This window comes from Zootoca vivipara, chromosome 3 (genome assembly GCF_965207765.1).
Source record: "Zootoca vivipara chromosome 3, rZooViv2.hap1.1, whole genome shotgun sequence".
NCBI lineage: Eukaryota > Metazoa > Chordata > Lepidosauria > Squamata > Lacertidae > Zootoca > Zootoca vivipara.
Window position 1 is genome coordinate 74,490,821 of NC_142586.1, and position 24,722 is coordinate 74,515,542.

Here is a 24,722-nt window from a genome sequence, read left to right on the forward strand (position 1 = left end):
TGTTTGATTTTGGGGCCAAATTGCTTTTTAGATCTTTGTTGTCTATTCAGAATGTCAAACTTGAAACTGACTTTTAGAATATGAAAATGTAAAGTGACATGCACACTGATGGTGGTTCATTAGTGACTATAACAGGTACATATAACAGGTACACAGGTGGAGAAAACTTTTAACATTTCTGATCTCTTATCTTCAAATAAAATAATAATGCTGATTTAGAAATGAATATAAAAAAAAACCTTTTCAAGTTTATGAAGATTAATTGCAATTTGTGATATAGAAGATTACTAACATCATTTACATATCAAAAGGTCTTATAGGAAATAGTTTTTTAAAAAATAAAAAGCATACTTGTGTAGATTTCCAATGAACTCTTCTTCATTAGCAATTATATTGTATATTCCAGGTTTTACCCATAAGAAGTAATTTGTAGAGGGTTGACTGAAGCCAACAACAGCAGGGATAATTTCCTTATTATTTTTAGTATGTGTACTATGGAACTGCAAACCATCCTCTGGATAAAGGAAAACAGCATAGGAACTCGAATCAGAAGACGCTAAAACAGCCTGGAATGTGTTTCTCTGTGGAGAAGATTTAAATTTTATTTATTTGCAGAAAAAGTTTGCAGGATTAGACATAAAGACGAGACTCTGGGCACACTGGAGTTTACTGTGTGCTTTCAGCTGTTTGCATTCCCAATCAATTTGCAAAGAACACATGACATCACCCAACACCAATCGTAATGCTTTCCCCTTGTAAATTCAAATTTACCTGATACAGGGATAATCCAGTATATTGGTGGAAATTACTGTATTTTTCCGTGTATAAAACGCCCCCCCTATTTTGGGGGGCTCCAAATTAAGAAAATACCCCTCAGCGCTTACCTGTGTATAAGACGAGCCCCAATTTTAAACCTATTTTTTGTTTAAAAACCTAGTCTTATACATGGAAAAATACAATAGGCTCTAAACTGCTCCACTTGGGGTCATAGAAAATTGGTTTTTATTGGTTTTGGGTGGGTCAGTTATCACTTTGTGCTGCTCCCCATCCCATGTGCCCTCCTTTCTTGTTGCTTCCATTTCTTTTTCAGCTATGCTCGTAACATAGATATATATACATTTGATCCCTCAGATTTGCACAAAGCCAGAAAACTGCACAAGCAAATGTTATTAAAAATTTACAATTGATTCACTGTGTGCTTTTGCACACTTCCTGGATAGGGATTTATTTATTTTTTTAACAAAGTGTGTGCATGCAGACAGCTGTGTGCATGTCCTGTCAGTGCTGTACTTAATTGACACATTAGAACAAAAGAAGGCAGGGACAAACACAAACCTACGGGGAAAAGACCACATTTGCTCTTAATATATAAATACATATTCAAAGTATGGGTGTAGACTACTTTGATCTAATTTGAATGGGGAAGAAAGTTGATTAAAAGATAAATATGTGGACTCAAATGTGGATAAGCCCTTTAAATACAAGTTGATTCAGTTATTACAGAATATGTAATCAAGGATTTATTATCTTTAGGAACATCCTCAAAACTATTCTTTCCAAAAAAAGGAGATTGTTTTGAACACTAAACATCACAGAGAGCTCATACCAAAATAAAAACTTAGTTGGTCTTTAAGGTGCTACTGAAGGAATTTTTTAATTTTGTTTCATCACAGAACTTTGTAATTCATAAAATGAAGAAGTCCTACTGCAGATCCAAAGCATTCATTTGACATATCAAATCTGAAGTTCTGGATCTGCATAACTAAGATAAATTTACAACCTGCATCTCTCTCTTCCAAAAAGCCTTTGTCATTCCTAGGCTGCAAGCTATATCCATTTACTAGGGGGTAAGCTCCAAGCAAAGATACATAGGATTGTAGTTTCACTTAGTTTGCATATCGTCCTGGTACTTCTCATTTGTCTACTGCTATGCCGTCACATGCTCACCTTCACTTGTAGAGCGACATCTTCTCCAGGTCCTGCATAAGGAGCCACAGAATCCCAGGTAACAATGACAACATTGTTTGGATCAAAGGCAGACTCTGGAAAGCCCCTTTTAATATACTGAGCAGCAAGCTGGAGGACATCTGGGGATGAATCTTCCCTGTAGTACACTTTCCCATGTCCGCCTGTAGTATCCAAATCAGCATAAAAGGGAGCGATACCTCCAAAACTGACCGGAAGCTGACCAGGGTTATCTTCGTCCCTTGATGGCTCACTTACTGCAATGATGCCATTAGTAAGAACCTAGAAAAATTAATTAGGAAAATGTTACAAACAGTGAATACATGCTAGATATAGGCAGGCAGGGATGGATGGACAAATCTGTCTATTTGGTTTCTTTCACCTTCTCATCCCCCCCCCCCCAGTTTTCAGCTCAGTTATTCACATTTCCCATCAGTTTTCAAACTTTTTTTTTTTAAAAAAAGTCCTCACAGCAATTTGTCAACATTTTAGTTTATGTTTCTCATATGCGTTTTTGCTAGCAATTCCCCCTAGCATAAGACATTCAATTTTCACAAACGCAGCATTTTGAGTTGGAGAACTGCACCCCAAAATCCAGGGAAGTGCAGACTTCAAGTGCATTTCTATTTGTGCATTGTTTCAGGAAACATGAACTACGGTAGGTAGTTTTGTATAAAAAATGCTAACCAATCCTACGGTAATTTATCCCCGATTCCTACCAGCAGCGACTTCCTGTTTCACAATTAAACCAGGTTACAGAGCCTCCTTATCTGCCATGGCCTGCGATCTCTGCTATGTTGCAATGTGACATAGACCACTTAAGATGTCAAGAGGGGAAAAACCCTATACTTTGCATCTTTCGCTGATTACATTATTGCATCCTTGGCATTTCCTTATCAAAATAAGATCACCAGTGCAGTCATTCCAGGCTCTTCTCAAACAGAGACACAGCTGTGCTTTTCTCCAGAATATCTACAGGATGCCAAAAGGACAGATACAACAGACACACTTTCTGGTGAAATAAACATTACTAAAAATTCCAAGCTGCCCAAAGCTCTGATACATTAACATTTGGAAAAATGGCATAAGAAACTTTTGTATCAGTGAGTGGACAACTTTGGCAAATAGGAGTATCTGGCATTGCAGGTAGCTGGCATGTAAATCTGTGATAGGAAATGACTCGTACTGTACGTAAGATACAGAATATTGGACATGACTTTCCTAGCACAGACTGGAGATAAAATAAAAAAAATCCTTCCAGCAGCACCTTAGAGACCAACTAAGTTTGTCATTGGTATGAGCTTTCATGTGCATGCACACTTCTTCAGATACACTGAAGATACACTGAAGTGTGCATGCACACGAAAGCTCATAGCAATGACAAACTTAGTTGGTCTCTAAGGTGCTGCTGGAAGGAATTTTTTTATTTTGTTTCGACTACGTCAGACCAACACAGCTATCTACCTGTAACTAGACTGGAGATGTGAAACACAGCAAATTCTTCCAGCCTTGGAGTAGCTGCTTCACCAATTTACAGTTCAACAGGGCACCATGCCTCCAAATACAATTTTCATACATTTTGGGACCACTGAATATTCAGGATCTACTCTAGAGTGTAGTTTGTAGGTTAAGGTTAGAGTAGTAGACAATAATAGGAATTCAAAGGGGGTGGGTGTCGGTGAGCATACACAAAAACACCATTTGAAATCCTATTATTGCCTCCAAGTTTTAAATGAACCCTTTCATGATACCTAATAAAGTTGTCTGAGATAGTCATCCTAATCCTTCTCCCCAAGCCTGGCTGAGGCTTTATGGAGCAGCAGGGACACTGCCGCATCTACGTTCTATGCGTGGCATGAGGCAGAGGCAGGCAGGCAGCTTCATCAGCAAGGAGCTGGCACAGCCATTGGGCCTGAAATGGGCCCCATGCTCTCAGAACTGTTACAAATTAAAAGCTACAATAGCATCTGACCCAGTAGTGGCGCCTGCCCTGTGGAACGCCTTCCCATCAGATGTCAAAGAAATAAACAACTGTCTGACTTTTAGAAGACATCTGAAGGCAGCCCTGTTTAGGGAAGTTTTTAATGTTTGATGAATTATTGGATTTTAATCTTCTTCTTTTTTTGTAAGCCGCTCAAAGTGGCTGGGGAACCCAGCCAGATGGGCAGGGTATAAATAATAATAATAATAATCATCATCATCATCCTAAAAATCAGTTTGAAGTAGCACTGAAGCAGCAAACCAAGTTATGCGCCACAAACAGCCAAATTCTGTACTTGTATAAATATGTAACCCAAGCAAATCTTTAATAAAAATGTAAATCAAGCAAATTCACAACATTTCTCTTGTTTGCATTACCTGTTCTGCATTTTTTCTATATTTGTACAACCCCTTTTGGCTTTGCTAGTCACAGGAAGAATGCTGAAGCCTTATTCCAAACCACTAACCATTTATTCACCCACTTCAATGGCTTGAGAAGAGACTGCCCACATAGTGTATTGTTCTGCTATAATCTTTTTCAAACTGCTTTAAGATGTTATTTGATCAAAATAAAACAATAAATCTTTCTCAGCCTAACTTATTGTGAGAATATAATGGGATAACCCTCATGTATGATGCCAAATACATGGGAGGATCAATGGGATATAAATGAAATAAGGAAGTTAAATTTTCAACATGATTGGTTCTATTAGAGTATTTCAATATGTTCTGAGAATGAGTGAAAGAGCCTGCCAAAAAGGACTTGGTTTTGAAACAATGGGACACTAGAATCATGAGTGGCTACAGCTATAATCCTAACCACACTTACCTACCTAGGAGTAAGCCCCATTGAATTTAGCACAGCTTACTTCTGAGTAGACATGCCTATGACTGTGCTGTGAAGAACAGGCCCAAGGAAGAAAATAACCAGTAAGTTGAACATTTTGCGACTTAAATGAAAAGGTATTCATTAGTCAATAGAATTAGAATCTTATTATAAATTATATTTGTAAAATAAACAATTGTTTCTTAAAATTTATGAAATCTTGGGTACAGATGGCATGCATCCAGACTAAAGACACATGAAGCAGTTACTCTCTTGGAGACCTTTCATTTAGCATTCTAAGGGACAGGAAATATAAAACGCTTTTCTTATTCTAATAAATGAATATACAGTTCAACCATGAGGGAATCTTTGTTTTCTACACTTCCTTATAAGTCTACCAATGTGATGTTGGGCAGCATGTATTTGTTACAGCATAGTAGCCACCTAGATTATGTGGGGCTTACCTGGCCCCCTCCCAATATTTTATTCAAGTTGGCACCCCCAGTGGCGTAGCTGGCCGCCTGGCTGCCCGGGGCGGCAAATGTGCGCATGTGTCGCACATCACGACGCATGCATCATGACGCATGACACGGCACAGCGCGTGGCATATGCGTGTACAGGAGGCATACGCCGCAGCGCCGCAGCAAATCCCACGAGCAAGCCGTGGAGTGAAGCAGCCTCGGTTGCGTCGGGGCTTCTCCTCCATGGTGGCGGCGACCGCCGGAGGTGGTCAGCCCCGTCCAGCCTGCTGCCCCCCGCCTAGCCTCCTGCCCTATTACTACGCCACTGGGCACCCCTGGAATACAGTGAATTGCTTTCAGGTCAATGTCATTAGCTCACATAGCAGCAGCATCAACCAAAAGAGAAAGGTAAGCAAACAAAACCCAGATGCAACAAGTGCTCAATATGAAAGAATCCAGGAGGGAAGCATGTAAAAAGAACATCAGGCATCTCTTCTTTCCATAGTTAGTTTTGAACTGAATTGGGCATGCCTTCAGCATACAACAATAAGTAGGGATGGGTGTATTTTCTTTGGTATTTGAGGCTGCCAGAGGTGTATGGGGTCTAGGGGAGGGGTAGTAAGCTCTGGTGGGGAACACATCGTGCTCCTTCTGGGGCATAGCTGTCAAGTTCTCCCTTTTTTTAAGGGAAATTCCCTTATGCTGAATAGGCTTCCTCGTGAGAAAAGGGAAAACTTGACAGCTATGTTCTGGGGTAGTTTGTCCACCTTTGGTCCCTACCCAGCACTTAGCTCTCACCTGTGGCACAGGACAGCTGTTACACCCCTGGAATGGCTTCAATTGGCCAGCTAAATCAGAGGAGGGTAGCTGATGGGTCTCAAACTCTTGGTGAGTAAGGGATTTCCTCTGCATGTGAAGACAGGCTGCAGTGGATTGAACAAATGAGACCAATAGTGGATCCAACTGTCAATAAGGCAGTTTCTGGATGTGCTGTAGAGGGAAGTAAGGGGCAGGTGGAGCTCATCAACCTGGAAAGGTAGCCCATCTAGGAGAAGGAAAACTCAGAACCTAAATCTCCGTTTTCTTATGGGTAAACACTACACAAATCCCTAAGATAGTTGGATGGCTCCTTCCAGCAACATACTGCTCTGCTTTCCTTTTGACCACATCAATGAGGCAGAGAGGGTGGGGTCTTTGCATCTGGGCAGTCCAGGAGCTCCATACACTTCCCAGGTTTGTGCCCCAGGAAGTCATTTCAGTGCTGCTAACTCACCCCTGGAGGCGCGCACTATTGTCTCTGTAGACAGATAGATGCCAACAAAGGAGGCTGCCACAAACAGAATGTATTGGTTGTGTCCAGGTGCGGCAAATGGAAGTGGGGAATATGGCAACAGAAACCATTCACCACCACATCGCCACGCATGTGACAAACTGCTCACCAAAAAAAGGGGAAAGAAATGCACTAGCAAGCTTCCACACCAGCAGTTCTGAAAATGTATAATGGATTACTTTTAGTTATCAGATTTCCCACAGTAAAGGAAAATATAGATTAAATATAAAACAAGCATTGGCTCGTATTTTGATGGTGATAACATTATTTGGCTGCTGATGGAGGACTTGTTTGCATGAGCAGCACTAATTCCATAATAAACTTGCATCTGAAAGCACCCCAGTAGGAGAAGAATAATTACTCTACCAGCTTAACCCAAGTAAGGAAATGAGTATGAGTGAACATGAATTTAAATACAAATAAAACTGCCAGCCCAAACCTAGATATTCACATTATAGTCAGACTGCATATTATTAGAGAGGCATACTTATACGAAGGGGGAAACTGAACATCACTAATTGTCTGGAGACAGTAACAGCTGTAGAATGCACCATTTCCTTTTAAGGTATTACTCCATTTAATCTGACAGGACACACAACCTTGTGAAATATCTTTAGGATTCAGTACTTCTGAATTGCATAGATGGCCAAGTTACATTTATGGGATGTTAAGAAAACATGCCACACACTTTATACATAGTTCTGCCTCTCTCAGCTAAGGAAATTTATGAAAGACAGAAGGAGGAACAGGAAACAGGAAGGAAGGGAACACAGCTAAACAATTCTGTGGTTTGAGAGAAAGCAGTCCAACGTTGAGAATTCTTGTCACTTCACATAGTGGCTCAGCAATAAAACCACAAAAACATTTGCAAAGCTAAGTAAGGTTTGGTATGGTTTCAAATTGGATGAGGAACCACATGTTGAGATTCCTGCATTTCAGGGGGTAGGAATAGATAACCTCCAGATCCCTTCCAATTCTATAATTCTATGATTAACTTTCAGGTGCCTCTTGAATACAGTGAATACCTCTTGAATACCTCAGGTTAAGAACTTGATTTATTCTGGAGGTCCGTTCTTAACCTGAAACTGTTCTTAACCTGAGGTACCACTTTAGCTAATGGGGCTTCCTGCTGCCACCGCGCCGCCACCACCCAATTTCTATTCTCATCCTGAAGCAAAGTTCTTAACCCGAGGTATTGAAGAAGCACAAACTCAGGACGAAAGGAAGAAACGAGCCAAGAGGAAGGCATGTTTGGCAAATCCTCACCATGATCAACTCCCACCCAGAAACCTATGTCCCCACTGTGAATGGATGTGTGGATCCAGAATTGGCATCCACAGTCACTTACGGACACACTGTTAACACCATATTCATGGAAGACAATCTTACTCAGCTACGAGTGATCGCAAAAGAAGACGGCAGTTGTTTAAAATGCCCCTGGAGTAATTTGTAAAATTTAATTATTGCACTCTGTTGCTTTTAAATGTTTTAACATTGTAGTACACTGCCCTGAAGTTTTGCAAGAGGACGGTATATATAAATGTTAAATAAATAAATAAATAAAATTATAGTTTGTGTTCATTTGGTTGGATTTTTATTCTGTCCCACCCAATCCCAAAAGCACAGAGAAGATTACAATTTCCTTGAAACCATTTTTAAAAATAAGATAGCCTGAGGAGAAGAACATGTTTCACAAGCCATCTTCTCGAATCAGATTGGTGTAGAGATAATTTCACTGAAACTAGCAGAAAGTCATACTAAATATTATTATCTCATATACTGCAATGTATTATATCTGATAGCATCCTTGCAGTTAAACTCTTGCCTGGTCACCACAAGCAATAAGGAACTGCATCCAGCGAAGTGAACAGGCTGCCAGAGGGGACACCAAATGTTCTGTTTCTCCTCTGCCAGACGACTTTGGTTCTTACTTAGAGGAAGGGGTGGCAAAAGAGGGATGGAACATGTCATTCCTTCCAGTCCCATTTCGTGGCTTGAGGCAAAATGGGATGTGCCACCCGTCTCTGCCATGCTGCCTGCCATGACACCTCCACCTCTGAGCCACCCAACTCTGCTAACACCACCACCATGCCATAGAATGGCACCGCCGCTGCCCCACCTGCCATCTGCCACTGACATAGGAGCTGATTTCCAGCAAGATATCAAATTGGGTGTCAACGATGGCACTGCTTCTCCACCAGTGGCGGAGGTGGTGGCAACTGCTTCACCCCACTTCATGGGTGGGCCTGCCCTGATTCTTTCCACACCAATGCACCTCATGAGTAAAAAACCCCAGGCTAATAACATTTGTGGGGTTATTTCCAAAGCTGCTTGCTACTATGATATAAATATTGGTAGCTATACTGGCATATTTTTTACAATTATTTAATAGACTGATATGTTGTTGTTGTTGTTTAGTTGTTTAGTCATGTCCGACTGTTCGTGACCCCATGGACGAGAGCATGCCAGGCACTTCTGTCTTCCACTGCCTCCCGCAGCTTGGTCAAACTCATGTTCGTAGCTTCGAGAACACTGTCCAACCATCTCATCCTCTGTCATCCCCTTCTCCTAGTGCCCTCAATCTTTCCCAACATCAGGGTCTTTTCCAGGGAGTCTTCTCTTCTCATGAGGTGGCCAAAGTATTGGAGCCTCAGCTTCAGGGTCCGTCCTTCCAGTGAGCACTCAGGGCTGATCTCCTTCAGAATGGATAGGTTTTATCTTCTAGCAGTCCATGGGACTCTCAAGAGTCTCCTCCAGCACCATAATTCAAAAGCATCAATTCTTCAGCGATCAGCCTTCTTTATGGTCCAGCTCTCACTTCCATACATCACTAATAGACTGATATACTGCCCTACAATTTGAATTTTTCAGGGCAGTTCACAAAATTGCATCCGTGCACAATAATGAGTAAAATAACGAACAATAAAGCAATGCTTAAGGGCACCATCAAACTTTAGAACTGTGATGTAAAAAGGCATTGTAAAGCAGAAGTGTCTTCATGTAGCAACACCCAGAAGATAGCAGTGCAGGTGCTAGGCAAGCCACCTTGGGGTGGGAATTCTTCAAGCAGGGTGACACAACCAAAAAAGCCCTGGGTCCAGTCACACCTGGCTCACTTAACTTGGCAGGGATATCCAGACTCAGAGAAGGACCTGTGACACTGACCTTTATATCAGGCATGTTGATATGGGGAAGATGGTATTTCAAGTACCCGTATCCTAAACCACACAGAACTTTAAAAGGTAAGCACCAGCCTATAGTGTACCAATAAAAAATAATGTGCATTCAAATGGCACAGCATTTCAAGGATGTGCAGACATGAATTTTATGCTCATGCATTTCTACTTTCCCCACCTTCTTCCCTTGCACAGAGTGTCAGTTAGGTTCTGATGTTATTCTCAACAAAGGATATATTGCCAGTTTGTCAGACCAGGCAAAAAACTATGGCTTGCACTTTCCAGCAAACTCGATTACAGTCAGTCTGATTTGCAGGCAAACGCATATAATAGTTTGCCTGTTCAGACTAACTAGCAAACAAGGACCAGAATTTACTAACTGGTACATGTAAGAGGAGGAAATTTGTGCCTAACTCTTCTTGTATCAACTATGGTTTGGCATTGTATTTCACCACAGCCACACTATTCAAAGCATTTCAGTGTGTTTGGCCTTTTAAATAAGCCAAATTAAGATGAAAACATACTGAAATACCTCACAATTCTGGAAGAATACAAGGATAGCAACACCTACTGTACTGAAAAAGAGTAAAGTAAGGACTAAGAAAATAAACCATTTCAGAATTCAGCAGAACAGAACCACCATGCACTAAATCCTTGGCTGACAGATACACTGCCAAAAGAAGAATGCCAATTTACTTAGAACAGAATCTGACCCTTTGTACTCAACTATAGGGCCACAATTTTATTTGCATGACCTATAGTTCAGTGGAATAAACTGCTGAAATGAGGCAACAACCCCTCATTGAGCAGGGACGGCAAGTCTTGGAAAGGACATATCCCATCTGCTTTCTATTTTGTTTGGAATTAGCAACAATCTAGTTGAGTTGCCAAAATGGTTCTGGACAGTTCCTCCCCTTCCCACCCAGCAACCCTCTCCTTGACCTGCTCCTGCACAACTGCTTCTCCTCCTGAAATAAGCTGTTTGTCAGGAGTTGCCAGCTGCCCCCTGCTTTCAATAGGGGCTCAACTCGGCTTAGATCGATCTCTTAATGATACAACATCCCTCCGGCGGCACCACCACGCGGGGAATTTCTGGGCTTTAAAAAAACAAAAACCCCGCTGCAAGAAAATTTACAGGCGTGAGTGGAGGAAATGCCTTTTGTCTTAAGAACTTTTATGGGGAAACCTACATGCCACGGCTTAATTTGCGCTTGGTCTTTTCCCCTGGCGTCGCTTTTACAGTCATTAGGCTCAACCCGGAGAGGTCTGAATTACAAAGGAGTCACGCGGAGGAACGGCGGCGCCTCTGAGCATAGGCAGAAGGCGTCCCTCTTGTCGGGGAAGACACAGTAGCCACATTTGGAAAGGAGAGGAAAGGGCTCCAAGCGCACGAGTCCCTCCAAACAACCTTCAGACCCAGCAATTCTCCCTCTCAGGAATTAAGCAACCTCCCGCCACAGGAAGCCCTTTACCCCGCACCCCGTTTGGCCCCACTTGGCCGACAGCCTGGGCAGCAGACCCTCCGCCCCCGCCATTGCCCCACAGCAGTGACAGCAACGCCGCCTCAGCCTTCAGCGCTGCACTGAGGGGGGAAGCACCCCACGGGGACCCCTTTCCCAGGCCACTGCCCTCTCTCCCCCGGGGGTCCCCTCCGCCCGCTGCCCCCCCTACCCGCACTCACATAGAGGGAGTCGACGCTGGAGCCGTAGAAGCGCAGCGCGGTGCTGAGCTCCAGAGGCGGGGAATGTGAGTCGTCCCCAGCCTCCAGCTCGGCGTCGCCTCGCTCCGAGCCGAAGGGGAAGAGGAGCCCCCCGTGAGGGAAACCACTCCCGGGCGTCGCCAGCGCCACCAGCAGCGCCCACAAACTCAAGCCCCGCAGGCTGGCCATGCTCTTTCTCTCCTCGCCGACGTCCGAGCGGCGCAGACGAGCCTCGGAGCGGCGAGCCCTCAAGTTTTAAACCCCGCCGGGGCTGCGGTGGAAAAGAGGGGAGGGGGAGGCCGAGGGAAAGCGAGGAGAGGGATGGAAGCCAACCAATCCGCGGAGAGTTCAAAGAAAGACGCCCTATCACCATCAGAGGACGGGCTTCTGTCCCCCCCACCTCCCTCCTTTTGCATCCTTTGCAAAGCCATCCAAAAATCACAGCAGAGAAAACTTGAGCTTTGCTTACCCAATCTCAAGCCTCCTGGAGCCAGAGGCGTTTCCCGCCCTTCGCAGTACAGTTACCCACAATTGCTCTCTGTGAAAGCTTGGTTCTCTTCCCCGCTCATACTCATTAACGTTTGCATGTACAAATATAGAAAAGATCCCCAGTAAAGTGGAAGGGGGGAGAGTAGTCACTGATACACCCCTTTAGCTACACAGACTAGAGAGTTAAGTGTGTGGTGCCCTGGTTAAAGTATTTGGAGGCCAGGGTTAAAATCGCCACTCGAGCATGAAGCTCACTGGGTGACCTAAGGCCAGTCATGTATCTCAGCCTAACAAGGTTGTGAGGATAAAATAGGAAGCGAGAACCATGTACAAATGTACATCACCTTGAACTCCTTGGAGGAAAAGGTGACATATTGTTGGCATCTATCTGTCTCCGTAGACCAGTGGTTCCCAACAGGTGTCCGCGAGCTATGCCAGAGGGGTCCGCAAGATGCTATTATAATAAAAAATATATTCAATATATTTCGTATGATAACAGATTTTTTTGTTTTGGCCGCTTCCTGCATGAGCAGTCTAGCGCAAAACTAGAATTAGATAGAGGCAGTAGTTCTGCTGTATGCCGTTAGGTGGCGCTTTACAAACACTACTGTTTTGCAAAGAGGCAGCACGCGCATTCTACTAACGCTCACCTCCCCAAGATGCTTTGCGCGCGTTGGCTTCATTTGTGCGCTACTGCGCAGGTACCCTGTCTTCTCCATTCCCCTCCCTCCTCCCTGGCGCGCGTTGCCTCTTTGCAAAACAGTAGTGTTTGTAAACAAAGCAAGCATTTTCTTCCATGTGTTTCATGAAAAACAAATATAGGAATCGGCTCGACATGCGGTCGGATTTCAGAGTGAAAGTTTCAAGTTTGGAACCTAATATTTCAGAAATAATGGACTCAAAGGACAGATTTAACTCATCTCATTAAGAACTGAAAATTAAAACTAACTGTATACTGATGGAGTACTCTGTCGTAACTGTAAAAAACGTATAAATATAAAATATAAAAAGACTCTTAATTTGGCTCTCACTTTTTAATTTTAGGATTAGGAATTAATGGGGGTCCTTGTCACAATAGCGGCTCGATGAGGGGTCCTCGAGAAAATTTTGTTGGGAACCCCTGCCGTAGACAATGCAGGAGTGCACCTTTGAGGGTGAAGTCAAACCACTGGAGAGTTGCCATGCCTGCTGAGGCTATAGAGACCAATACGTGCAACTGGGGCAGATGAAGGGGTCCGGTTGTGCTGCTGCAGATGCACCACGGCGTTTCTTCTCCTCCCAGCAGCCATTCCTCCTCTGGTCACTACTATGGACACAAAACCTGTCTGTCTGTCTCCAGGCACTGTGATCATCTGCAATGGATTCCCATAAAGGGTAAAGGGCCCCCTGACCATCAGGTCCAGTCGTGTCCGACTCTGGGGTTGCGGCGCTCATCTCACTCTATAGGCCGAGAGAGCCAGCATTTGTCTGCAGACAGCTTTCAGGTCATGTGGCCAGCATGACTAAGCTGCTCCTGGTGAACCAGAGCAGCGCACGGAGACGCCGTTTACCTTCCCGCTGGAGCGGTCCCTATTTATCTACTTGCACTTTGAGGTGCTTTCGAACTGCTAGGTGGGCAGGAGCTGGGACCGAGCAACGGGAACTCACCCTCCACGTCACAGGGATTCGAACCGCCGACCTTCTGATCAGCAAGCCCTAGACTCTGTGTTTTAACCCACAGCGCCACCTGGGTCCTTGGATTCCCATACTGCTAAGTTAATGGTGCCAGCCCTCATGTCACATTTGTAGACATCTTTGTAATGTAGAATTAGTCTGCCGATGGGTCTAGTGGCTGAAGCCAGCTCCCCGCAGAGCACATCCTTGGGCACCCTGCCGTTCTGTGGACATGACCAAGCTAGCATAGAAGTCACTGGGACATGGTGTGAACATGATGGGCTTGTGGGCTTGGGAGCACCCAGCTTTGTTTGAGACCCTGTCCTGCCTCCTGCCACAAGACATGTGCGACTACAGCATTGTGACCCTCTACAAGAATGTAGGTGACCGCCATGACTGTAACAACTACTGTGGAATCTCCCTGCTCAGTACTGTGGATAAAGCCTTTACACCTGTACTGTAGTTCCTAACAGATTGCAGTTACTCACTGACAGGGCTTTAGAGCTCAGAGGTCAACAGTTTACATGATTTTCTCACTGTGGCAGCTTCAGGAGAAATGCAGAGACACCCCTTGTACATCGCTGTAATAAATGAACACTGTGCTATAAGACTAAGATCCAATGTTAATTCTATAGTGAATAAGGTACATATATGGGTATATATACACACAAGTTTTGCCACTGATTACATCATTGGACGTAACTTAGATCTGGGAGAGATTTTTGATCCAAATATGCTCTTCCAGTTAAAGGTTAATTCTTATCTGCTTACTTCTGTATTCTCCTTTGACTCCAGTTTCCTCTTTATCAGATAATCACAGGGAAATTCTGGGAATTCTGTGGTGGGTGGTTAGGAAAGGATTTTGTCTCCTAACTACTCGTGTCTTTTAAATTTAGCCAGATGACCCTCCCTCCCTCCATACGCACGGCTCTCTAACTTTGTAGTGGAATTTTCTTTTTAAAAGCTGCTCTGAATAAACGACACTGCTTCTGGGTTATTGTACCTTTAATCTGCCTCCAACATTGGTGGGAGATCTTTTCAAGTAAAATTTGTATTTTTGGCTTTTTTTTTTAAAGGAACAATTTGTTTTAAAAAGAATAAACAACCAGACTATACTGTATCACTTAAGAATGGTTAAGCGGTACATCTGCAATTCTCATTAAGTGGTCTCTGCTGCTCAACAACGGAAACTTTATTATTTACAGTTATTCTGAGAATACAAATGCACTGAGCTGGTTTAAAATATGTAAGAAATGCTACAAAAATGTATCTTGTTACAGAAAAAAATGGTCCTTGGCTCTAATTTACTTGAATAAAATGTGGCTGCTTTGCCAACTATAAAGAATCTCTGTAACCAACTGGGCACCGGCTGACTGGCGATTTGATGCAAGGATCTTCCTACTCATAACACACAGCCACAGGAACAATGGCAGCATTCCATTCGCTCTTATGAATTCAGTGGTTACAAGCCTGGACTATATTCCAAGCAGGAAACCATTAAGGAGGCATTGCTAGAAGACGAAGACCTGAGAAGCTCACACCTGCATGTATATGGAAGCCACATATGATTGACCTCTTATCATATGATAGTTTCCTACTATGTGTAGAAAGGGGTGGGGACAAGCACACTATGACATGCTAATTTTTGTTTGCCTTTGGAGTAGGGTTGCAAATATATCTGATTACTGGAAAAACTGAGCAGAATGGGAAAAACTTCAGGTCTCTTGGGACAACATTCCTTTAGGATGGTAAATTCCTTTGGAAACTGCTCCCACTCTACTACTGCATAGTTTTGTGGGGAGTTTATGAGCAAGCCAATTGTTATATATATAAAAAACCTGTACAGTACAAGTGTAGCCAGAGAACAACACATTCTATTTCACTTCTTAATAGTCTGAATATTTTATCCTGGGATTTGTGTGGATGCTGAGAATATCCAGGATTAGATATTCTCCTGATCTCACCCAGACTGTGCAACTACTTCTACGGCCCCCGTTTGACACTGAAGACACAAATCAAACCACTTCATAAATGCAGACCGCTCCTCTGATTTCATCAAAAAAAGGTCTCTGGTACAGGACCAGCTCTACTATTAGGCAAAATGTGCCAGACACCACAGGCAGTAGATACTGAGGGGGGAGTGAGCAGGCAAATATATGCGTGCCATCATGCAACCTGCCCTGCTCTTTCCAGAAAGCTAGGCTGCTGTCCTAAAGTACAGTAGACAATCCTGTCACATCACCAGTATTGAAGTAAGATTCAACTACCAGGCTGGTTTGCTTCTGTACATGGAATGCAAAATCCATTTTGTCCTTCACTTGCTGGGCTATGCCAAAGACATCATCAGCATGCATTAGACGGCATTTGTAATTAATTTGAAGTCCACATTCTTTTCTGAATTAGTACCGATAATGTATTTGGGCACCGAATTAAGTGCTTCACAATTGATTCCATCTGTCTCTATCACCAATCCCAAATATATATATGTGTGTGGTTTCCAGACAGTATCTGGAATTTAACCCAGACATGATTTAACCCATAAATGGAAATTAGGATTAGATTTTATTGGAATCCGCAATGAGGTTTTGGGTATGTAGAACTGAAAACAAATATCAGCTTGTATCAACAGAAAAATATACATCTAACAGTATGTTCTATAGTGGAGGGTGGGGTCTTTTCTGCAGCTTGTTTGGCTGGGTCTCCTGCATTTGAGTATTGGCTACACTCAAAAAGATTACAAGACCAAGAGGATACATGTGTTTCCTGCTGTTTCTTGGACTGGTTACTTTTGTTATCTGAAGTACAGTATGCATCAACTGAACACTTAAAACTTTTTGCATAAAGATAAAGAAACCATTCAATTTAAAGTAAAAGATGTAGCCGGTGGCAGGTGTTTTTTTTTTAAAGTAATGCATTTGACTGCCAGATTTTGAAAAGAGGCACTTCTGCATAAACCTGCACAATTTGCTGACCCACCAAGCTGAGTGCAACCTACCAACTAACTGCGTACAGCAGTTCATTGAGGGGCTTGATAAATCCACTGACTGGGGTGAAAAAAAACAAAACACTTATTGGGGTCCTGATTTCACCTCCCACATCCCACTCGGATGCTCCCTTGGGCCATCTAGTTCCAACTTCTCAAGCTGCATTCCTCTTGGTAAGTCACAAATTAAGCAGGTCAGATGCAGTACATAATTCTGTTCTACGGGTTATACTGGTATAATAGTTTTTAACATGGTTCAACAAAGCTCTCAAGCACAAGCATAATATTAATTTTGTGCTACTGGATATATCCACTGGAATGGTGCTATCATCAGATTATCAGGTATCTAGAGTCAGATTAATAATGAATACACTGGACTGATTGGATGTAATACTAAACCATAGTATTATGAGAACAAGATAAGGTGAGCCTTGGAGCCTCCTCCTCTGACACTGGAGTTGCATCTGTTTTAGATTAACCACAGATTTCTAGGTCATCCAGACCTAACAAACTGTGATTAATCTGATTTATGCTTTGTCGAAACAGGCCAACTTCAAAACGTGGGTTAAATGTGACTTCTTTCAATAAACCATAGATAATGTGAACCACAGTTTAGGGTTCTGATGCAACACTCTACTGTGGCTAGTCAAGTGAAAGCTTCTGAGCATTCTGGAAGAGGAGACTGAGAAGAATGCATGAGCCCAAGTCACTATGGTTTGTCATAATAACACTAAACCATAGCTTCCCATTGCATGTGAGCACACCCACTGAGTTGAATGCTAGAAGCTTTAGCACCACAGAAGTTCAGAAATCTGAACTCTTTCCCTCTACAGCTATTATTTGCAGCTTTAAGAATGGGTTTTAACTCTTTGGGCTTATCCACACTTACCTGTCTTCTGCTCTCTCCAGGCACAGTCTGCACTTTAAAGCTCTGTGTCTGAGTGCTCCCCACTCCCCTCGCCCCACTTTTTTTTTTTGCTCCAGAGCATGGGTAGGCAAACTAAGGCCCGGGGGCCAGATCTGGCCCAATTGCCTTCTAAATCCAGCCCACGGACGGTCCGAGAATCACCGTGTTTTTACATGAGTAGAATGTGTCATTTTATTTAAAATGCATCTCTGGGATATTTGTGGAGCATAGGAATCGTTCATCCCCCCCCCAAAAAAATATAGTCCGGCCCTGCCACAATGTCTGAGGGACAGTGGACCAGCCCCCTGCTGAAAAAGTTTGCTGACCCCCTGCTCCAGAGCTTTCCTCACAAAACCCACTCTTTAAAGCTCAATTGGAGCAAACAGAAATTTGTGGAAAACCTATTTGTCATTGTTGGGAAGGCTAAGAGTAGTAATGATCTCTTGCAGTATGTTTATCTGTATGCCTCATGATGGTCTCTGGTCTAGATAGCTTTACCATTAACTTGTTTGGATTTTGCCTCCAGAGTCCCAGGTTCCCTCTGATGTGCATTTCTTTTATGGTAAACCAACTCTACTGTTTGCACAAGGAAACATCCAATGGAGAAGGAAAAGGGGGGATAATCTTGATTACTCACAGTTTTCCGTAATGGGTGGTGATGCAGTAAGGGAAACAACCTTCCCCTTGAAGGAATGTAGCATATGGCCGGCACCAGCAAAGAGTGGATTGATGTAATATTGGAAGCAGGTAAGCTTTCCTGTCCCTCCTGGGCCCTCCGTCACAGAGAACTTCTAGATATCAGAGCTATCATGGGTATGGGAAGGTATTGTTCTGTTCCAGCAGGTCTTCTGGCCTGGTTTGGAAGCTTTAGGGTTGGAGCTGCTGGAACCGCATCCAAGATACAACTGAATTCCACTGGTTGTTGTTGAAAAGATTTTTAAGGTGTGTGGTCAGTCCTGCAGGCTCAGGGTGTGTTCAGTATTGGCCTCCAAGGTCACACTCTTCTGCTGTTTGGGCAGTCCTCTAGCAGCCTTGTGCCCCCAGATCTAGACAGCTCACAGGCTTCATTAAGTACCAGGGACTCCAGTACTTCTGATGAGGAACCCTCCAGCTGAGTCATAACATCAGGTCTGGGATTGGGTTTGGAACTTGGAAAAGATGCTGTTTTCATTTCAAGGATGCACAGTACAGATTGACAATGATATAGGTAAAGGGACCCCTGACCATTAGGTCCAGTCGTGACCGACTCTGGGGTTGCAGCGCTCATCTCACGTTATTGGCCGAGGGAGCCGGTGTACAGCTTCCGGGTCATGTAGCCAGCATGACAAAGCCACTTCTGGCGAACCAGAGCAGCACATGGAAACACCGTTTACCTTCCTGCTGTAGCGGTACTTATTTATCTACTTGCACTTTGACGTGCTTTCGAACTGCTAGGTTGGCAGGAACTGAGACTGAGCAATGGGAGCTCACCCCGTCGCGGGAATTCAAACCGTCAACCTTCTGATCAGCAAGCCCTAAACTCTGTGGTTTAGACCACAGTGCCACCCGCATCCCAGTGATATAATTATTGCCAAATATATATAAAGCTAAATTTGTGGCCATGGTCTGAATCTCCCATGTTAGTTATTCAGTACTGTAGTGCTTTCTGCAACATCTGCTACTAATTTATAATCATATAATTATTGTAATATGTTCAATGGTATACATAACAGAAGAGGCATAATTCCTGCCTAGAGGGTTTACAGGTCATGGAGGTTTTTAAGCATAGGTTGGATGGCCATCTGTCATATATAATTTAGTCAAGATAGTGTCAATGACTACACTGATTTTAACAATGGCCCTTCATTTAGAGCTGGTTTTAAAACAAAAAAAGCTTGTGACATTTCCTTTAGCATGATGTTGTCCAGACCTAAAAATGAGCCAATAATTCCATGAATGACATCTATTTATCCTTCCTGACCCTAGTCTTCTTCTGAGATATAAAGCAGTTCATTTCTTTTAGAAGCCACGAATCAACATAAACACCCACGCATGTCTTCCAAAATTTGGATTAGCATTCTCCCATAGACTATACACACTGTGCATTTGTCATAAGGCAATAGTCAAACATGGAAAATCTGCCAGCTCCATACAACAGTTACTCAGTAATCAACTCCTAGGAAACACAAGGTTTTGCAAGGAGTGACTCTGACACTACAATGCCCCTTATGTTTTCTGTTCCTTATCTGAATGACGAGAGAAGCTGAAATGGAGGCAAAATGAAAACTTTGCAAAACACAAGCTTTTAAGGGCCAATCTACACATTGCACTAAATACCATATGTAGTGAGCAGAAGGGATGTATTTATTGTGGCTTTTTGCGGACAATAGGACCTCCAATTTCAACTGCGATTGTTTGAAGCAGAGAGTGGGGTCAGGTTTATCCCTCCCCTCCCCAGTTGTGACATGCCCCCCCCCATTCTATGTAACTATGAGGTTTAGGGGGAGAAAGTTCCCATTGGACATTTGAAGAGTGGATAATATTTGCTTCTGTCTCCCCTTTCCAAGCAGAAACCACTTGGTTGTAAAGTCTTGTCAAGAAAGCATCTTCCATACTTTCTAACTCAATACAGGGGAATACTGAACAGCCAAAATGTTTATGCTCCACATGGGGGCAAAGCAAAGAGCAACAGTTGTAGTTAATCCCCACTTAAATGTTCATGCAAAGTCCGCCATGATATTCTCGTGAGAAAGCTGGTAAAATGTGGGTTGAACGAGGTAACTGTTAGATGGATTTGTAGCTGGTTGACTGACCGAACCCAAAAAGTACTCATTAATGTTCTTTGTCATCCGGGGGGGGGGTAACAAGTAAGGTACCACAGGGTTCTGTCCTGGGCTCATTGTTGTTCAGTGTCTTAATAAATAGTTTGGATGAAGGAATTGAGAGGCTGCTCACCAAATTGACAGAACTGGGATTCAATATGACCTGAACAGATTGCAGAACTGGGCCCAAACTAACAAAATGAAATTCAATAGGGGCAAATGTAAGGTTCTGCACTTAGGCAGGAAGAACCAGCTCCACAAATATAAGAAGGGAGACACCTGGCTTGCTAGTAATACATTCGAAAAGAATCTCGGGGTCTTAGTGGACCACAAGCTTAACATGAGTCAACAATGTGATGAAGCAGCAAAAAAAAGCTAATGCGGTTGTAGGCTGCATCAACAGAAGTATTGTGTCCTGATCAAGGGAAGTACCGGTAATACTTGTGATAATACTGTCTTTGTCAGACCACTGTCAGAATACTGTGTCAAATTCTGGGCACCACAATTTAAGAAGGATGTTGACACGCTGGAATGTGTGCAGAGGTGGGCAACCAAGATGATAAAGGGTCTGGAAACCAAGCCTTATGAGGAACAGTTGAAGGAGCTGGATATGTTTAGCCTGGAAAAAAGAAGACTGAGAGGAGATGATAGCCATCTTTGTATACCTTAAGGGCTGTCACATGGAAGATGGAACAAGCATGTTTTCTCCTGTTCTGGTGGGTAGGATTCAAGCCAATGGCTTCAAATTACAATACTACAGTTCCCTGGCAATTGGCCACAGTAGCTGGAGTTGATGGGAGTTGGAGTCCAACAACATTTAAAGGGCCACAAGTTCCTTATTATTGTTCCAGCTGCTGGGCTGTTAGGTAAGTCAAAAGTAGGGTCAACTGATTATCAGAACGAGTCCAATTGCAGGTCAGATTGCCACAGATTGGAGAACAGGGACAAACTCATCAAATTCAGCATGTATACCTTGAGACAAGGATACCAATTAAGTCCCTTTCCCCAACAATAAGAGTTTAATCTGTTGTATTTCATTGAGGAAAAACCTGTTTACTAAAAAATTCCCATATTTTCACTTTTGCTGACCAACCGTGCAATTACTACACTGTAGTATATATTTGAATTAGTCTTATCAAGGACTCATAAGCTTGTGGATTTCCAAGGTGGCATGTCGTTGCAGAAGAATAGGGAACATGGACTCATGCTGTTATTTTGCAGCTAGGTAACATCTGATACTTCACTGAGACTTGATGCATCAACTTAATTGTGCTATCCCTGTACAATTTTTCCCAGGGTCAGCAACTTTAAAAAGAATTTTCAGGAAAGAAATGCAATCCATTTGTTAATTTCTGTTCAGCATAAAAAACTATTTATTTCAAATGCACATAGTCCTTAAACATGAGGAATTCTCCCCCATGTTTCAGTGCAGAAAAAGAAACTATGGCGACATCTACTGGTCAATGTTCTTTTTCTTTGGCGATCACTCGTAGCCTAGTAAGATTGTCATCCATTAACACAGTCTTAACAGTGTGTCCGTAAGTGACTGTGGAGGCCAATTCTGGATCCACACATCCATCCACAGTGGGGACATAGGTTTCCGGGTGGGAGTTGATCAAGGTGAAGGTTTGCCAAAGTGCCTTCCTCTTAGCACATTTCTCTCTTTTGTCCTGAGTTCAAGCATCTTCAAAGTCCATGACACCTTTGGTAAAGGTTACAGGTAGGTAGCCGTGTTGGTCTGGATCGAAGTAAAATAAAAAAAATTCCTTCAGTAGCACCTTAAAGACCAACTAAGTTTTTATTTTGGTATGAGCTTTCGTGTGCATGCACACTTCTTCAGATACGTATCTTAGTTGGTCTTTAAGGTGCTACTGAAGGAATTTTTTTATTTTACCTTTGGTAAAGGCTGTTATCACGCTGGAGTGCTTGCAGGCCAGTGTTTCCCAATTGTCAGTGTTTATACTACATTTTTTTTAAGATTTGCATTGAGAGAGTCTTTAAACCCTTTTTGTTTACCACCAGCATTATGCTTTCCATGCAGAGGGTTAATCTTGAGTGAAGATTGTATGATTAATTTAGGAAAAGTTGTGAAAGGTGTAATAGCACCTTCAGGGCAGGGCCCAGATATTCTTTGGGTTGACTTGACAGGAATAAAAAAATGCAACAGAGACAAAAAAATTAAAAAATCACAGGGGCAACGAATGCAGCAGTTTAAACAGAGTCTGTTGCTGCATACAGGGAACCAGGCAGAGGGCCTTCTCAGTAGTGGAACGCCCTCCCACCAGATGTCAAAGAGATAAACAACTACCTGACATTCAGAAGACATCTGAAGGCAGCCCTGTTTAGGGAAGCTTTTAATGTTTAATAGATTATTGTCTTTTAATGTCTGTTGGAAGCCACCCAGAGTGGCTGGGGAGGCCCAGCCAGATGGGCGGGGTAGAAGTAATAAATTATTATTAATTATTATTATTATTATTATTATTATTATTATTATTATTATACATTCAAAGCACAGTTACCCGCTTTGCAGAACTAGCAAATATGACAGCTAAAAAAGGAATCAGGATGAGAACCAAAAAAGTGGCGAGTGGGAATATTTCAGAGAATACTTAAAAAGATATGACACTGAATCTTTTCTACAAGTAGGGGTAATACTTTAAGCAACAGTTAACATAATGAGGAAATTGATGGGAGGAAAATAGGGTGGGAAAACTAACGGATATGCAGCAAAACAAATATGCCATGGAATGATAGGTTGGGAAGTCTGTACAGAAACAATGTACGTATGATGAAAAATATATGATATCTAAATAGAACCTGGGAGATGCATAAATAATAATAATAAATAAAGCACAGTTACCCGCACTCATTCTCCAATAATCCTGGGAACTGTAATTTGTGAAGGTTGCTAGAAATTATAGCCAGTGGGGGACAAACTATAGTTCCCATGATTCCTTTTTTCCCCTTTGGTGCTTCAGATGTATGACGTATAAGTAGCCACCGGTGTTTGAAACTGGTGTTCTAGGCAAGTTTTGGGACAGCGAATTTCATCAATGTAAGCGGTTTCTGAGCTCTGGACGCAGTACTGTGCCTAAGATTTCAGATTAAAACTGCCACTGCTGGAAGGAAAGAAGGAGGACCTTTTTCTGCCTCCCCACTTCCAGCCACTCTCTGAAGACTGGAGTAGGGACCCTCTTAAGAATGTTAGGGGGGACAGGCAGGGGAAGGACTAGACCATGTGGAAAAAGATTTTAGCTGCAGTTCATTCATTTTCAGCTTTGTATATTTCCTGCCAACCTAGCAGTTCGAAAGCACGTCAAAATGCAAGTAGATAAATAGGAACCGTTACAGCGGGAAGGTAAACGGCGTTTCCATGTGCTGCTCTGGTTTGCCAGAAATGGCTTTGTCATGCTGGCCACATGACCTGGAAACTATACGCCGGCTCCCTCGGCCAATAATGCGAGATGAGCGCGCAACCCCAGAGTCGGTCACGACTGGACCCAATGGTCAGGGGTCCCTTTACCTTTACCTATATTTGTTATATTAAAAAGTGTGCCTAGACACTTTGTTGCGGAGCCCATAACCTTGGTTTAAGGTGTCGTTTAGCTCCTAGCTTTCATATCTCCGTTTCTAACACTGGTAGCCACAATTAGGTCTTGAAATACTAACTTGATTATGGTTTAAGGCCACACAGTGAGTCCATGATCCTAATACAGCCCCAAGATGTAGTCACAGTTTTTCCATCTTCACCCAAGCTTAATGAAACTTTGTACAGACATCTTTTGCTTTCTTTTTTTCTCCACCTTCTTCCTCTGTTGCCTTCCTTTGGTGTTACAGTCGTACCTTGGTTTAAGTACGCTTCGGTTTAAGTACTTTAAGTTTAAGTACTCTGCGGACCCGTCTGGAACGGATTAATCCACTTTCCATTTCTTTCAATGGGAAAGTTCACTTCAGGTTAAGTACGCTTCAGGTTAAGTACAGACTTCCGGAACCAATTGTGTACTTAAACCGAGGTACCACTGTATATAATTTAGAGTGGAAGCTGTCTCTGCCCTGCTCTGAATAACAATTGGAGTGAGGGTTGTTTCCCCCCCCCCATTCTATCAGCCTTGTGTGTGCCCATTTTAAACAAATCCAAGGCTGAAGAGACTTAAGGAGTTTCTGTCTCTGCACCCTAGGCCACAAGGGCCCAACAGACTGGTGCATGGTTGCAACAGTTGCTGATAAGAAGGAATCAGAGGTCCACAAAGAGTAACAGGTCACTCTTATCTGACTCCACAACAAAGCAGTAGAACTGCTAGACTACAACCTCTCTGACAATGCTCTGAGGTGCTGTGTGGGAAACAAGAACAAAGAAAATTGCACCATTGTGCTATTATCCACCCCAAAGCTTCACAGGAATTTCTTTTAAAAAGCTGAACCAACAATCTGTTTTATTTACAACTGTAAGAT

The 24,722-nt window shown here is 42.9% G+C and overlaps 1 protein-coding gene across 1 annotated transcript in view; it reads right to left on the bottom strand.

Moving 5' to 3' along the window:
- The window catches only part of NID1 (nidogen 1), a 54,173-nt gene extending 42,379 nt beyond the window's left edge, over positions 1-11,794 (bottom strand). Inside the window, exons 1-3 of the mRNA XM_035108393.3 lie at positions 11,420-11,794; positions 1,948-2,247; positions 352-581 (exon numbers count right to left, since the gene is read on the bottom strand). Coding sequence (XP_034964284.3) covers positions 352-581; positions 1,948-2,247; positions 11,420-11,626 — 737 coding nt within the window. The 5' untranslated portion in view covers positions 11,627-11,794. The remainder of the gene's footprint in view (positions 1-351; positions 582-1,947; positions 2,248-11,419) is intronic.
- Positions 11,795-24,722: the final 12,928 nt, after the last annotated feature.